The sequence below is a fragment of the Pan paniscus genome, chromosome 23 (genome assembly GCF_029289425.2).
Source record: "Pan paniscus chromosome 23, NHGRI_mPanPan1-v2.0_pri, whole genome shotgun sequence".
NCBI classification, from domain to species: Eukaryota; Metazoa; Chordata; class Mammalia; order Primates; family Hominidae; genus Pan; species Pan paniscus.
In genome coordinates this window covers 39,240,854-39,256,437 of record NC_085927.1, presented here as the reverse complement: position 1 = coordinate 39,256,437, position 15,584 = coordinate 39,240,854, and the positions used below count along the sequence as shown (strand labels likewise).

The window sequence follows — 15,584 nt, the reverse complement described above, 5'->3', positions numbered from 1 at the left end:
AGGACCAAGCATGGAACAGGGCACCTAACTTGAGAAATCATATTAAAAAGTTATAAAGAGTCAATTATCAGCTTCTGAATGGTTTCATTTATGATGGCACAATGGAGTCCTTCGCACTCCCACTGTGAAAGTTTAAAATGCCTGGGCATTTTACTATTCCAAACACATTACTCATTTGTTTTACTGGATAACTGAAAGATAACTGGATAATATACTGATTTTACTTGGAGGTGCAGCTACATGTAATTATTTTAAAGATTACCTGGGTGGTCTGTGCATATCCTTGAGTGGGCTGGGCGGTGTAAGCACTGTAGCTGCAAAAGAATTAAATGCAATAACTTGAATAGAGAACATTCAAATACCACCTCTACAATTATAGAAGGCTCCATATTCAAAAAATATTAATCACACACAAAATACGGTTATAAAAGACTGACTTACCCCTGCTGCGCTGCAGCTTGGCTATAGGTACTGTAATCTAGAGGAAAACAAGGAGGAAAAATAGTGTAAAGTTAGCAGAAACAAGGAGAAGAGAAAAAAGGGGGAAAGAATTCACGTGGCAGGAAGAATTCTTTAAACTGTAGGGAGACCTGCCAACACAGGTCCAAATGAGTCCCCCTTACCTCTCAACATCTAACAGAAAAAAAAGTCTAAACCAGTTAAACTCAACATTTGACTATGGGACTAGCTAATGAGGTCAAGATCAGCTGATTTGGCAGGTATACTTTTTATGTTCCCATGACCACAAAACCCATCCCAATCCCAACTGTCATTTAAAATACAGGATGATCATCAATATCACAGACTGACAACAAGATCTACTAACAGGATCAGAAGTTTCTACCCTCATATAAAACGGAGGCATGCAACAATAATACAAAGTTTAACACTAGATCGGTTACGTTAGAACCTACCTCTCCTCAAAAATTAGTTTTCACTCCCCTCACTTTAGCAAGTTAGACAAACCATCGTTCCCTAGCTCAACGACAGTGAAACGGAATGGCAGACAAGAAGGCAGTCACCACACTCCAGTGTTTTAAAGGGTTTGCTGTGTCAGAACTATATTTGTGCAGCAACTTAAAAGCTAGATATATTATAAACCCTGGTGAAGCAGAGCTAAGGCAGAACCCTGAAGACTGGCAAAGAAGAAAAAGCATTTAATCTTTCTGGGAAAAATTTGGTAACACCATTGTCTTTCATACAACTCAAAATGATTTCAACTTAAAAAAAAGACATAATTTTCATCCCTTATCTAAGTAAACCTCCCTATAATTTTCCTTTTCCTATGAAATTTATAACATGCATCCAAAGGGACCAAAAACTGGTCCACTGAGGTGTCTACAAGTAGTAAAAACAAACGGAAAATAGTTTTCAGAGCGCTACTGCATTAAAGTTAGATAAATTTAGTTTTTTTTTTAAAGGCAGTTAAAGTAATTATTTTGGAAAATTCTGCCCAATTCTTTCTTCTCCACAAGAACACATTTCTTGTTCTGTCTGAAGACAGTACTGCCATTAGGACGGAAAAAAGGGGTCCTTTATTTTCCAATCAGAAAGTAGTCCCTCATCCAAAACCAACAATTGACAGCTCTTCATGGCATCCACTTCATGCAATCCAAAGCCAGCCTCACAATCCCTCGGCGGCCTAAGAAAGCTTTGCTGAATCCATCTCTTCACGTTGGCTTATCTGCCTACCTCTCTGTCTGGACTACTTTCTTTCCTTTGTACACACTCTTAACTCAAAACCCTGAATCACCAAGAGGAACAAATCAACTGCCCAAAGGCTACCAATAATGAAAAAAATAATCTGTTCATGACAATCTTAAAGGCATTTTAAATAGCACTACAAGTCATACTCTCTCTGACATTAAAACTAAATGCAGATCATTTTTTCCATGTGGCATCTACAAAATAAACACAGCAATGAATCATTTAACATCAAATATTTTAACCCACGTTTTGTTGAGGTCTTTGCTTGAGAAGTGATTCTAAATCACTGTCATGTAAGTTCAACGTTTGCAAGACGACTTTTACACAAGAGCAGTTATGTAAAACATCAAACTGGCAAAGCTGATATGGAACAACCAATGACCTCTTATCAGTGAGAAACCAGAGGATTCGGCCCTATACTAACTGGTGGGCTATAGAAGGTAGCAAATTTGTTACATGAACTTACATTTATCTTCCTAGAGCACACAAACATCACAGGCCCTCAAGCAAGCTATTAGGTTGATGCAAACGTAATTACTTTTGCACCAACCTAATACAATTACAAACTGGTCAGATTATTCAGCAACCGTGTTCGTTTTTAACCCCCAAAAGTGAGCCACTGACGTCACTAAAAATCACTTCACTGGGATTGAGCGGTGGGGGTTCTAGATTGCTGCGAGTCTGCATTCCAATTCTTTGTTGCACCGGATATATATGCTTTACGAACTTTTCTACATGAGATAACATACGAGGAGAGAAAACTTCTATTATTAACCCAAGGCAACGGTTTAACACTTTAGAGCAGTCACTATGGAAGCTGCTTCACACTACCTGAGTTGAGCTTCACAGTACCTGAGCTGAAGTCAGCATAGGACAAATGTGTGGAATGCTTATGCTGGAAGGTCAGAAGGGCTCAAAAGCTTAAGAGGTCTAGCCTAACTTCTGTATTTTACAGGAAAGGAAACTAAGGACCAGATTACTTATGTGACTCTCTGAAGGCCCCCCCAGCCAGGCCTAATGTGTTTACTTTGTGTCAACAGAAACCACAACTGTAATTCTAATACAGTACAGCACATGGTAGTTACTGGTGAACAAGGTTTGAACAAAGTTGACTGAAAAAAGGCATGTCCAGCCACGCAAAAATGTCAACGCACACGTTTTGCCTTTTCAGGCTTTTGCAGAGCAGAAGAGGGTGGACAGGGCACCTAGGAAACCACTTCCCACCGGGAGGTTAGCTGTGGTATTTCAGTCCTCTCTTCTACCGGCACTCTTTGGTATCCCGGCACGAACAGCCAACACTTACCTGTTTATTGACCACAGATGGGGAGAATTCTTAAACTGTCCTTAAGTTGCTGGATTCTGGACTCTAAAAACTCTGGAGTGCCCAGAACTTTTCCTGTCTTCCTTCTCATCTTCTCCCACTGTCTCTAAGGCCTGGAACCAGGTGGCCTGAGACTACCCCCGGGGCAAAAATGCTCCACCCTGCCAATTTTCGCGGGTTAGTGTACCCACAGGTTGCGAACTGCAGGTGATGGCTAGGCGACACTCTTAAACGTTCCTTCCATCAAGGACCACTCTACTCCCATTTTGGAGTTCCCAACCGGGGCTTGCTTGCAAGTGCCTTTAAGATTGCTTCTACCGGCCTTTTTTCCCCTCTCCTCTGTCGACCTACGAAATCAACAGGCCTGGCGGCCTAACGCAGGCGAATAAACGTGCGAGGCCACTGCTGAAGCATAACTCAAATGAAGGCTCGGCCTTTTGTTCCTCCTAGGTCAGAGAGACCAGAAATATCTTTCTGGTAGCGTTTCTCGTCTCTCGACCCAGGCTGGCCTTATTATACAACGGATGTCCCTCGGCGTTTGCAGAAAAAGGGCCCTGGGAAGCCACTTAATTGGTTTTGGGGGAGGGGAGGGCGTGGATTAATAACGATAAAAATGGAGAAGCCTAAGAAAGCGGCAAACTGGGGGCCCTGGAGGAGGGAAGCACATTCTGTCTAAAGCCCAGGCGAGCAGAAGTTCGGCTTGGGGCTGGAAGCCTCAGAGGGGGCAGCTCGGCAGCGCCAGACGCCCCAGCCGACTGGGTCTTAAGGATGACGGGGCTCCCGCTCATAGGCCGGCACCCCTCGGCCCACAAATCCACGGTATCTTTATTTGCTTTTTCCCCTGGTTTCTCAGGAAACCCTGAAAACGGGGAGGGAGGCCTCACAGGGACAGCAGCCTGCGGGCCCCCCGGCGGTTTCGTAGTGACCGGCTTGAGGCCTGGCCAAATCCTCCCCTTCACGCAGGGCCTCGAAGGCCGCAGGCCCCGCCCACGTGGCGGGAGGCCCGGAGCTCAGGGCGCGAGGACCGCCACACAATGGAGGCCAAGGCGGGCCCCGCGCGCCCCCGCCGCAGCAAGCCCCCCGCGCGCCACGGGCGCCGGAAGATTCCAGAACCGGCCCGCCCGGTTGGGGGAGGGGAAAGGAATGCGGATCCCCGAGCTCGTCGGGCCGCGGCGGGTGCCTCAAACCCCTCTCGGCAACTCCACTCAGTCTTCCCAGCCAAGCCCAGAGACGAAGGACCCCCAGTTTGGGCGTTCCGGCTACCGCCGGCGCGACCGCAGTTCCACCATACTCACCCGTGGACGCCATTTTCTCTCCTTCCTCCTCGTTCTCTCAACGTCCGTCTCCCTCTCGCTTTCCCTCTAGGCGCCGCACTGCGCAGGCGCAAATCCCGCAACCCCGGGCGCGACCATCGGGCCAGGCCACGGGGGTGGGGTCAGGAGGGATGAACCACCGCTTACTCGTTCTTCGCGTCCGCAACTCTTGTCCCAGTCCTCTCTAAAGAGCGCCCGACGTGACACTCGGGCCAAAATAGCATCTAAGGGGCCAGAGCGCGGGTGAGCGGGTCTCAGCGTGAAACCGGAGAGACTCTCAGCACGAGACTAGGCTGTTTGGAATGGTTCCGTCCGCTGGCTCTAGGGACGGTCGCTGAAGAGTCGGCCCTGCAGGGAGACGGAGATCGGCGGGAGGGCTGGGGGAAGGGACCCGGACTAGAACAACTGCTGACTAATCCGCGGGCCGCGGGGAATGGGTGGCGCGCCAGCCGGTCGGCAGGGGTCACGCGGCCGGGTGTGCGCGGAATGGATTCAGGGTTCTCGGGTCGCGCCCGGGAGCTAGAGTCCTGACTCCCAGCCGGGGTCCCCGACCGGCCTTTCGGGGTTGCCGGGCGCGCTCTGCAGTGAGTACCCGGGACGCGTGGCCCGGGCCAGCGGGGAAGGGTCCCCAAGGCCGGTCGGCTGGGTGGGAGGCCTCGAACGCCGTGCCTGGCCCCGAGACCCTATCCCCGGTAACGGTCGAGGTGGAGCAGGCCCTTTAATCATCCCTCATCCGATATCCTTGTTTCTACAGAAGGGGAAACTGAGGCCCAAGGAAATTGAGTATCTCTGCAAAGTCACCAGCTGAGTTCGAACCAGACAGATCCTGGGACCCCCTACTCTATCCGCCACCCGGAAGAATCTCCGTCCTTGTCTTTCCATTCTGCCCTCCCGGCTTCCCAGTAAGGTAGGCAGGGCCTGGTGGTGCACTGCCCCGTTTCATAGATTGAAGAAAGTGAGGTCCAGGGGGCTCAAGTCCCAGTTCCGAGTGTCCACGGGTAAGCCCTTCCCTTGCTAAGGTGCCCAGAGCTGAGGAATGGTTGTGAGGTGTCGATGCAGGAAGAGGTTTAGATGCAGGAGGAGGTTTACGGTGGGTGCCTTGGCCCCAAACCCTGCCTCCAGGCAAGGCTGACCCTGCCCACCTTCCTGGACCTCTAGCCCCAGCCCCCTAGGTGGATGCCCGGGTCCGCGAAGGGCAGGGTTCACCTTCAAATCCCTCGGCAGGACCAGGAGCCAAGCTAGTGTCCTTTTTTCAGTGAACATATATAAAGCACTGGCTGTGTGCTGTGAATACCCTGGGGAATGTGGGGTTGGATCAGAGGAGCCATGAGCTCAGACCACCTGCCTAGGGAGACAGACTGGCCAAGCTGTGCTCCTAAGGATAAGATCCATGATGTTAGGGGGCCAGAGGAGGGGAAGGGATATTTGAGCTGGGCTTCCAAGGGTGAAATAGGAGTTTGCCTGCTGGCAAAATGGAGGGAAGGACAATGCAGGCAGAGGAGCTTTCCACATTTTTCCTGCAGGAAACTGGTAGATGTGGAGAAGGCGCTTGGCAGGGGAGCAAATTAGGCAGCCTTCTTGTCTCTCTGGGATCCTGCTTCCTGCCCTGAATCAGCTCAGTGGGAGTCCTGGGACCGAGAGGCCTGACCAGGGGTGAAGACCTACAGGCCCTGGAGGACAGGCTGGATGCAAGAGGAGAGCACGGGGGAGAAGGCCTTGCTTTGGTGGGCAGGGAAAGGCCATGTTTGAGGGCCAAAGCTGGGACCAGTTAGGCTGGAGCAGCCACCTCCATATTGAGGCCTTCTCGATGGGCCAGTTGGTGGCTACAGACGCCTGCCATGATTAGTGGGGATTGCTATGGTTTATGGAGGAAGAGTTGTGGGCCAGGGCCTGCCTTAGCCTATTCCTTTTTATTTCATCATACTCTGAGGAAAAGAATTTATGAATTTCCATTTTACAGATGAGAAAGGAGAGGCTCATCTGTAAAATGAGGCTCATCTGTAAAAAGATGAGGTTGGAAACTTGCCTCAGGACACAGAGCAGAAAGAGGTGGAGCGCATACTGTACCCTTCCTGTGGAAAAGGGAGCCAGGGCCAGAGGGGCTGTGCCTGTAAAGAAGCAGGAGGAGGCTTACGGTGGATGGGTTCACCCTCAAAGGGGATGTCTCAGTCGCAGGTCTCTTAGTATGGCTCAAGATGTGGGACTTCTGCCCATCTGCCCTACCCCTTACCCTGTTGGCTTGCCCATTGTCTGGCCCCACCCCAGGGTCAAGGGCAACTGAAACCATCTGGAGCATTAAGGCTGGGAACAGGGGAGGGGAGGAAGGAGGGAGGTAGTAGTCTGAGGGAAGGGGGAGGACAGAAGAGGGCTAGAGATGGCCCTGAATTCGCCCTGGGGGGTGAGGGCCTGAACCCCTCTTTTTGGGAGTTCAGGGCCTATCAGGACTTAGAAGTCTCTATGCCTGTCCCCTGCCAGTCCTTAAACAGAGGTGAGTGGAATGGTAAGATGGCTTATGAGCGCATGGGTTAGGGTCTGAGCTCCACTAAGGCCAAGCTGCTGGGCCTACCTCTCCAGCCTGTTTCCACCTCTGTAAAATAGGGCTGTTGATAAGGTGCTTGAGAGGGTATTGGTGAGATAAAAGCTCCAGTAATAACTTGTTATTGTTTTCTTTTATCCCCAGCACACAGCCCCAGGACCACCCTTGACCGTCCTCAACCAAGCGATGCATGCCAGGGGCCCCCATGGCCAACTGTCCCCGGCACTGCCTCTGGCCTCCTCAGTCCTGATGCTGCTGATGAGCACCCTGTGGCTGGTGGGGGCCGGCCCCGGCCTGGTCCTGGCCCCGGAGCTGTTGCTGGACCCCTGGCAGGGTGAGGGCCAGCCACGTGGACCTTGGAGGAAGCAGGAGACTTGCTGTAGGGCCTGGGCCCAGTTGGCAGGAGCAGCACAAGGCCCCCAGGGGTCAAACAGGGATGGGGCCCAGTGTCCCGGGGAAGCATGGCCTTAGACAGGAGCATGCCCAGCACATCCACAGCCAAGAAGGGAGGCAGAGGACTCCCTAGGGTGGGCTGGAACCTATGGGTAGGAGTGCTTTTCTCATGGTTTCCCTTTCTGGCAGCTTTTCCTTGAAATAAGAACTAAGGCCAGGTGGCTGACGCCTGTAATCCCAGCACTTTGGGAAGCTGAGGCAGGTGGATCACTTGAGGTCAGGAGTTCGAGACCAGCCTGGCCAACATGGTTAAACCCTGTCTCTACTAAAAATACAAAAATTGGCCAGGCACAGTGGCTCACGCCTGTAATCCCAGCACTTTGGGAGGCCGAGGCGGGCGGATCACGAGGTCAGGAGATTGAGGCCATCCTGGCTAACATGGTGAAACCCCGTCTCTACTAAAAATACAAAAAGATTAGCCGGGCGTAGTGGCGGGTGCCTGTAGTCCCAGCTACTCGAGAGGCTGAGGCAGGAGAATGGCGCGAACCTGGGAGGCGGAGCTTGCAGTGAGCCGAGATCGCGCCACTGCACTCCAGCCTGGGTGACAGAGTGAGACTCCATCTCAAAAAACAAAACAAAACAAAACAAAAAAACAACTAAGACTTTCAACTAAGCATGAGGATGGGAGGAGGAGGTGTTGGGGTTTTGAGGAGTGACCTCAGCTGAGCACCTGTTTCCCAATAATAACTCCTCCAATTTGTATTTGAGGACCCCCAATGATGCTCAGAGAGGTTAAGTGATTTGACCAGGGTCACACAGCTTGAGGGAATGGGGTAGCTCCAGGATTGAAGCAGGCCATTTCATGCTCTCAGCCAGGTATGATTTAGTAAATACAGAAGCAGAGTACCTTCATGGTGTCTGGGACATAGTGAGTGCTCAGTAGCGGGTTGTCAGTGAAAAGACTGAGTGGCACGTCCAGTGTATTCTGTTTAATACCACGAGGCGTAGCCACAGTGTTTGGAAGTCCTTGGTCCCTTCCACCAATGATTAAGTGCTGGCTGTGGGCAGACTGGCTCCTGGGGAGGGGAGGTGGGCTCAGCAGGTGGCCCTGGTGTAGGGTAACCTTCAGCCTGGCACACCTGGGACAGCCTTGGATGTTGGGGCCACTAACCTGGCACATAAGCCCCTTCTCTCTCCCAGTGCACCGGCTGCTGACCCATGCCCTGGGCCACACGGCCCTGCCGGGCCTGCTCCTGAGCCTGCTGCTCCTGCCTACTGTGGGCTGGCAGCAGGAGTGCCACCTGGGCACGCTGAGATTCCTGCATGCCTCAGCCCTGCTCGCCCTGGCTTCTGGGCTGCTGGCAGTGCTGCTGGCAGGCCTTGGGCTGTCCAGTGCAGCCGGCAGCTGTGGATACATGCCTGTCCACCTGGCCATGCTGGCTGGGGAGGGACACCGCCCTAGACGGCCCCGTGGGGCACTGCCACCGTGGCTGCCGCCGTGGCTGCTGCTTGCCCTGACCCCACTGCTCAGCTCTGAGCCACCCTTCCTGCAGCTCCTTTGCGGCCTCCTTGCTGGCCTGGCCTGTATCCTTTGCCTGAGCTCAGGGCCCGTGGGGATGTGTGGGTTCTGTGGGTGGGTGCCTGGGAAGGAAGTGGCACAAAGGGGTGAAGGCCCAAGCAATACCAAGGAGCCGTGCACACACATTCCAGGAGCTTCTCTGAGTCTTCCTCTGGGACATGCTCTGGGCTGGGACCTGGGGGCTTATGGCCTGGTGGAGGTGCCAATTACAAGGTAAAGGGCTACGTGGGCTCCCTGTAACATCAATGCCATTCTTCGCAGAAATAGAAACAATAATCCTAAAATTTATATGGAACCACAAAAGGCCCAGAATAGCCAAACCACCCTGAGCAAAAATTAAAAATTAAAAAAATTAAAAGCCTGACCGGGCGCAGTGCCTCACGCCTGTAACCCCGGCACTTTGGGAGGCCAGGCGGGCAGATCACTTGAGGTCTGGAGTTAAAGACCAGCCTGGCCAACATGGTGAAACCCCATCTGTACTAAAAATAAAAAAATTAGGCCAGGCGCGATGGCTCATGCCTGTAATCCCAACACTTTGGGAGGCCAAGGTGGGCGGATCACGAGGTCAGGAGTTCGAGACTAGCCTGGCCAACATGGTAAAACCCCATCTCTACTAAAAATACAAAAATTAGCTGGGCGTGGTGGCGTGCACCTGTAATCCCAGCTACTTAGGAGACTGAGGCAGGAGAATCACTTGAACCTGTGAGGCAGAGGCTGCAATGAGCCGAGAACATGCCACTGCACTCCAGCCTGGGCGACAGGGCAAGACCCCGGTCTCAAACCCCAAAAAACAAAAATTAGCCAGGCGTGGTGGCAGGCGCCTATAGTCCCAGCTACTTGGGAGACTGAGACAGGAGAATCACTTGAACCTGTGAGGCAGAGGCTGCAATGAGCCGAGAACATGCCACTGCACTCCAGCGTGGGCGATAGGGCGAGACTCCGGTCTCAAACACCAAAAAACAAAAATTAGCCAGGCGTGGTGGCAGGCGCCTGTAGTCCCAGCTACTTGGGAGACTGAGACAGGAGAATTGCTTGAATCCGAGAGGCAGAGGCTGCAGTGAGCCAAGATAGCGCTGCTGCACTCCAGCCTGGGCGAGAGGGCGAGACTTCCTCTCAAAAAAAAAAAAAAAAGAAAAGAAAATTAAAAGCCTAAGTGAATGGAAAGATCTCATGTTCACGGATTGGAATACTTAATATTGTTAAAATGGTAATGCTACTCAGTTGATTTATAGATCCCACACAATTCTTATCAAAATTTCAGCTGTCTTTGTTGTTGCAGAAATTAGCAAGCTGGTCCTAAAAATAATATGGAAATGTAAAGAACCCAGAATACCTCAGATAATCTTGAAAAAGAAAAGCAAACCTGGAAGACTTACACTTTTCAATTTCAAAACTTAAAACTACAAAAGTGGCCAGGTGCGGTGGCTCACGCCTGTAATCCCAGCACTTTGAGAGGCCAAGGCAGACAGATCACTTGAGGTCAGGAGTTCAGGACCAGCGTGGCCAACATGGTGAAACCCCATCTCTACTAAAAATACAAAAATTAGCCAGGTGTGGTGGCACACGTCTGTAATCCCAGCTGCTCAGGAGGCTGAGGCAGGAGAATTGCTGGAACCCAGGAGACAGAGGTTGCAGTGAGCTGAGATTGCACCACTGCACTCCAGCCTGGGCGACAGAGCAAGACTCTCTCCAAAAAAAAAAAAAAAAAAACGCCGTACAAAATTATAATAATCAAGATATTGTGGTACTGGCATCAGGATAGACATACAGATCAATGGACTAGAATTGACCATCTAGAAATAAACTTAGATTTACTGTATAGTTAATTTATTTTGACAAGAGTGCCAAGTCGATTCAATGAGGAAAAGAATATTCTTTTTAATAAATGGTGCTAGAGGCTGGGTGCAGTGGCTCACGCCTGTAATCCTAGCACTTTGGGAGGCTGAGGTGGGCCGATTTCTTGAGGCCAGGAGTTTGAGACCAGCCTAGCCAACATGGTGAAACCCTGTACTAAGAATACAAAATAATTAGCCAGGTGTGATGGCACGTGCCCGTAATCCCATCTATTCGGGAAGCTGAGGCAGGAGAATTGCTTGAACCTCAGAGTTGGAGGTTGCAGTGAGCCGAGATTTCACCACTGCATATCAGCCTGGGTGACAGAGTGAGACTCTGTCTCAAAAATAAATAAATAAATAAGTCGTGCTAGAGCACTCTTTATTGGTGCTCTGCTTCTAAGATTTTTTTTTTTAATTTTTAGAGACAGGGTCTCATTCTGTCACCCAAGCTGGAGTGTGGCGACACCATCATAGCTCACTACAGCCTCAAACTCCTGGGCTCAAGCGATCCTCTTGCCTCAGCCACTTGAGTAGCTGAGATTACAGGTGTGCACTGCCACGTCCAGCTAATTTTAAAAATTTTTTGTAGAGACGGGGTCTATGTTGCCCAGGCTGGTCTTGAACTCCTGGCCTCAAGTGATCCTCCCGTCTCAGCCTCCCCAAGTGCTGGGATTATACAGCTGTGAGCCACTGCGTCCAGCCCTAAGATGATTCATACCTATCGGGGAAAACAGTGCCACTGGAGAGAACAGGCTGGCCCCTGCACTCTGGATTGGGGACAGGAGTTATCCAGGCCTGTCTGAAGGCAGTAGCAGGTGTGTCCATGGGACTTCTTCCAGGAAGGGTGGGCCTTGAGTTACAGACCTGAAAAGGTGCATAGGGTTCTGGGAACAGAGTGGGTCACGGGTGAGCCCAGGCCTTGGGGTGAGGCATACCTGGCTCTGTTTGGCTGAGTAGCTTCAGGCAGATCCCTTTTCCTTTCTGAGCCTCTGCTGCTGACCAGGGTGACGCTATTCCATGCTGGTCCACAGTGAGGAGACGGGAGGGAATGGTGGCCAGCACACTTGGCATGGGGCCTGGCCTGTGGCGTGGGCCCACCCCTGGCTGCTTTTGGTTTTCCTTGACCGGCCGCCCTGCCCCGGGCAGACAGATGCAGCTGGGGCCTTCCGGTGGCTGGAACCCTCCGAGCGATGGCTGCAGGTGCTGCAGGAGGGCGTCTTGTGCAGGACCTTGGCGGGGTGCTGGCCCCTGAGGCTCCTTGCCACCCCGGGCAGCCTGGCGGAGCTGCCTGTCACCCATCCTGCCGGAGTGAGGTGAGGGTGATGGGGGGGATGCCAGTCCAGGTGGTGGGCACTGTGGCAGGGCTGCCAGTCAGGCCCTCTTCTCTTCCCACTCCTCCAGGCCTCCCATCCCTGGACCGCCTTATGTGGCCTCCCCTGACCTCTGGTCCCACTGGGAAGACTCAGCCCTGCCCCCACCAAGCCTGAGGCCTGTGCAGCCCACCTGGGAGGGCTCCTCAGAGGCAGGCCTGGACTGGGCTGGGGCCAGCTTCTCCCCAGGGACTCCGATGTGGGCGGCCTTGGATGAGCAGATGCTGCAGGAGGGCATCCAGGCCTCGCTTCTTGACGGGCCAGCCCAGGAACCCCAGAGCGCACCATGGCTGTCCAAGTCCTCTGTCTCCTCTCTGCGGTAAGGTGGGGTGGGCAGAGGTGGGGTCCCCTGGTATAGGGGCCGGGGTGGCCCTGACACTCCCCACTTCTCCCCCCACCCCCCACAGGCTGCAGCAGCTGGAGCGCATGGGCTTCCCTACGGAGCAGGCGGTGGTGGCACTGGCAGCCACAGGCCGTGTGGAGGGTGCCGTGTCACTGTTGGTTGGAGGACAAGTGGGCACTGAGACCCTGGTGACCCATGGAAAGGGTAGGCCTGCCCACTCCGAGGGTCCTGGGCCTCCCTAGCCCAGGCAGAGAGTGGGGCACAGGCAGGCCCTTGGGTGCTAAGGGCTGGGCTGCATGTGGGTAGCCCGAGCTCCTGCTCTGTCTAAAGAGGGCCACAGTGGGGAGCAGGGGCACCTCTGGAGGCAGGAGAGGCCCCCCAGCATGCTGCCCTAGTACGTGTTTAGAATAAAAACCAGTTTGTTTTTCAACCTGGACCTCCTTGGAGGCAGCAGTTGTGTTTGACTCTTCTGTGTTGGCATCAGGGGGATGAATGAATGAGTGAGCACCAAATGAATGACCAGTTGTGGGAGAGCTGTTCCCTGATGTCCAGAGACACAGGCTTCCTGGCCCTGCACCATGCAGCCTATACCTCCAGGAGGCTCTGTCCTCCAGCACAGAGCATTCTCCACTGCCCATTTCTAGCCCTCTCCCGTCGTAGCCTCATTCCCAGCTGCCCCCATCTAAGCACACACTGAGACCAAGCTGCGGGGAATCAGGTAGGGGCCTTTATTGGCCAGCACACATCTACCTCCTGGCATCTGTCACAAGCATTTGCAGGAGTAGGCGGCCCCTTCCTCTCCACGTCCCCATCCCCAACCTGAGATGCGGGAGGGCCTGGGGGCTCAGAGGGAAGAACTGAGGCAAGAAGCCCCAGGTGATCCAGTCAGAGGATTGGGCAGCCTGACCTCGGGGTGGGGAACCCAGCACTGGACAACAAGGAGGGAGGGGCACAGGAGGGCTCCCCGAAGTTTGGTCGGGGAGGGGGAGGAAGACTGCCCCCTGCCCTGTCATCTCTGCATGTGCCGAGCCCCAGCTCCTGACTCCCTCAGTGCCTTTGGGCCTGGATGCTCAGACAGCAGATGAGACGAAGCCTTGTACCTCTATTCCTCCTTGAAGGCCTGCCTCCCCCCACTTCACAGAGGGAAACTGAGGCCCAAGCCTCTCCTCTCAGCCCTTGCTCAGCCTCAGACATGTGCATGGTGCCAGGACTGAGACCTGCTTACCCCTAAGGCCTAGATGGCAGAAGGGACCCTGAGGACATTAATAAATATGGACGGGCGGTCCCTGGAGGCAGCTGGCCGAGTCCAGGTAGGAGGGGAAGCCTGGCCTGGTCTGCCTCAGGGGCCGCCACCACCCTCAGCCTCTCTCGTCCCGGCTCCTGGGGGCCACGATCCGGTAGTTGGTTGTATGTCCGCCCCTCTTGCCCCGAAGGAGGCTGGGGGTGCCTGTGCCGGCAGGGCCCGCCCCAGACCCCAGCTCTGGTTCTGCCGGAGGGAAGAAGGAGAGAGGCCACATTAGAGGGGTTCATGTGAGGTGCCCACCTCCCCTTGGCCCTCTAGGGGGTGGCAGAACCGGGCATGCTCTGCCAGGTATAATCCACCCTGGTCTGGCTGCAGAGCTGTGGGAAAGGGGGTCTGCAGATTGGTTGGTGCCTCACGCCAGGACTTAACCAGCCCCCCAGCCCAAGGAGAGCACTCAGGGCCTGCTTTGTCAGGTGGGGATAACCACACCCACCTCCTTTAGGAAGTGTTTAGATGCAGTGAGTGCTTCATAGAAAAGCTGCTGCTTCTTCTATTCATTTTGGGGTGGAGGTGTGCCCTGAGTCATCCCCATTTGGTAGCTGGGTAAACTGAGGCCAGGGAACAGACATGGGCTAGGCCACCAGTTGGGGGAAAGAGCTTAGGAGGCCAGGCTCTGCCACTGACCTACTGTGCAGTCTTGGGCAAGCTGGACCTCTGTCAGGGCCTCAGTCATCTCATCTCTGAAACAGGGACAGTTCCGGATGGAACCAGAAAACTACTCATCCTTCAAAACCAAGGATAGGAGCCATTACCTCCAGGAAGCCTTCTGTGACTATCATCTCAGCCCTTCCCAAAGTAAAATGATCAGGCCAGGCAGGTCAGAAGAATAGGCTGTTTTTCTAGGGGGAGATGGACACTCAGGGAGGAGAGGGCCACGGTGGAGGACTTGGCTAAGCCTCCATAGGACAGATACTTGGGTTCTGGTGAACACCAGGTTCCCACTGAGGGCACTGCCACGGAGTGGGCTGTCCGTCGTAATCATGACTGCCAGTGCCCCGACCCTGTGTGGCCCAGCCTGCCCTGCACCTCTGGGCTGAGTTGAGGGCTCCCGGAGCAGACAGGCATGTGTGGTCACTGAAAGGGACATTCCATGCCTTAGGGAGCGTGGGAGGGGAGTGGCACAGAGCACTGGCCCCAATGCCAGCTGGGATCATGGCTTGGTCCCACTCTGCCAGTTATGTGGCCTTGGGCAAGTCATAGAACCTCTGAGCGTCATCTGGAACGTGGGCATAATAGTCCCATTTTCACACCCTTGTGATACATGTGTTTACCGTGACCAGGACTGGAAAGTGGTTTTCAGGGGAAATGCTGGATTATTATGGTTACTAGGTTGGTGTCGCTTCCACCCAGGTCTCCTGCAGGTCTGGTCCCTGTGAGTTTGTCACAATCAAATTTGGGGCCCTGGATGAGTGGCGGAGTCAGCAAACCTTTGCTGATGCAGTCCAAAGGGCCAGGACTTTAGAGGGGAGACCTGAGGTGGACCCCTAGCCTGACCATTCCCATTCCTGTGACTCTGAAGCAGTCACAAGAGCCTCTGAGCTTCTGTTTCTTCACCTGTAAAATGGCCACGGCATCGCTCACCTAGCAAGTTTACTCCTCTAAGAGATTGGAGATGATCAATCCAGCCCAGGTGGGTCAGACACGTGGCAGCTGATACTATTATCATAATTATTGATTATAACCTAAACATGAACCCCATCTGGGTCTTCAGTAGCACCTGATGTGTATGTTGCGCCAATGGGGAGGGTCCCACCTCCTTCCCTGTCCCATTTCCCAGTCCCCCGACCTGTCCCTCCAAGCCCCGACCCAAGCTGGCTTGAGGGGCCACTGGCAGTGGGTGTGGGACTTCTGAGGTGTCTGGCACTTTTCTCCCTGGGCTGTCAG

At 53.4% G+C, this 15,584-nt stretch overlaps 3 protein-coding genes and 1 long non-coding RNA gene across 31 annotated transcripts in view; 1 reads left to right on the top strand and 3 right to left on the bottom strand.

Annotated features, from left to right (window-relative positions):
* EWSR1 (EWS RNA binding protein 1) overlaps positions 1-4,567 on the bottom strand; it is a 32,326-nt gene extending 27,759 nt beyond the window's left edge. For 12 of the 17 annotated variants that reach the window (XM_063603384.1, XM_008964369.4, XM_063603385.1 and 9 more), the window contains exons 1-3: positions 4,324-4,449; positions 442-478; positions 263-314 (exon numbers count right to left, since the gene is read on the bottom strand). In XM_063603384.1, coding sequence (XP_063459454.1) covers positions 263-314; positions 442-478; positions 4,324-4,336 — 102 coding nt within the window. In that variant the 5' untranslated portion in view covers positions 4,337-4,449. Of the gene's footprint in view, positions 1-262; positions 315-441; positions 479-4,323 lie in introns of all 17 variants that reach the window. The other 5 variants (XM_063603390.1, XM_008964372.5, XM_063603392.1 and 2 more) reach the window with 1 other exon arrangement.
* Positions 4,452-12,827, top strand: RHBDD3 (rhomboid domain containing 3). Of its 4 annotated transcripts, none has more exons than XM_008964377.5 (7): positions 4,452-4,584; positions 5,096-5,248; positions 7,022-7,211; positions 8,471-8,854; positions 11,835-11,997; positions 12,086-12,373; positions 12,462-12,827. In XM_008964377.5, the coding sequence occupies exons 3-7, from the start codon at positions 7,064-7,066 to the stop codon at positions 12,637-12,639; spliced, it is 1,161 nt and encodes a 386-aa protein (XP_008962625.1). In that variant the 5' UTR covers positions 4,452-4,584; positions 5,096-5,248; positions 7,022-7,063; the 3' UTR covers positions 12,640-12,827. The 4 variants fall into 4 exon arrangements, with proteins under 4 accessions (XP_008962625.1, XP_014198766.1, XP_003812039.1 ...); XM_014343280.4 differs by having other exon boundaries at positions 7,022-7,256; XM_003811991.6 differs by lacking the exon at positions 4,452-4,584 and adding an exon at positions 4,787-4,925.
* Positions 10,747-11,750, bottom strand: LOC134730142 (uncharacterized). The gene is made up of 3 exons (XR_010111812.1): positions 11,620-11,750; positions 11,403-11,548; positions 10,747-10,859 (listed from the first exon to the last, which is right to left on the bottom strand). It is a non-coding gene; the product is annotated as an uncharacterized LOC134730142 (long non-coding RNA).
* Positions 12,828-13,102: 275 nt separating the features above from the next.
* The window catches only part of EMID1 (EMI domain containing 1), a 53,036-nt gene continuing 50,554 nt past the window's right edge, over positions 13,103-15,584 (bottom strand). For 7 of the 9 annotated variants that reach the window (XM_034948878.3, XM_014343278.4, XM_034948881.3 and 4 more), the window contains one exon: positions 13,103-13,883. In XM_034948878.3, the coding sequence (XP_034804769.1) occupies positions 13,756-13,883 (128 nt within the window). In that variant the 3' untranslated portion in view covers positions 13,103-13,755. Of the gene's footprint in view, positions 13,884-14,324; positions 14,425-15,584 lie in introns of all 9 variants that reach the window. The other 2 variants (XR_004668620.3, XR_004668621.3) reach the window with 2 other exon arrangements.

Coding starts and splice junctions, on each gene's coding strand:
- RHBDD3 (XM_014343280.4), top strand. CDS start 7,064: ATGCATGCCAGGGGCCCCCATGGCCAACTGTCCCCGGCACTGCCTCTG. Junction 8,855..11,834: donor CCTCCTTGCTGGCCTGGCCT/GTATCCTTTGCC, acceptor CCGGGCAGACAG/ATGCAGCTGGGGCCTTCCGG. Junction 11,998..12,085: donor ACCCATCCTGCCGGAGTGAG/GTGAGGGTGATG, acceptor CCACTCCTCCAG/GCCTCCCATCCCTGGACCGC.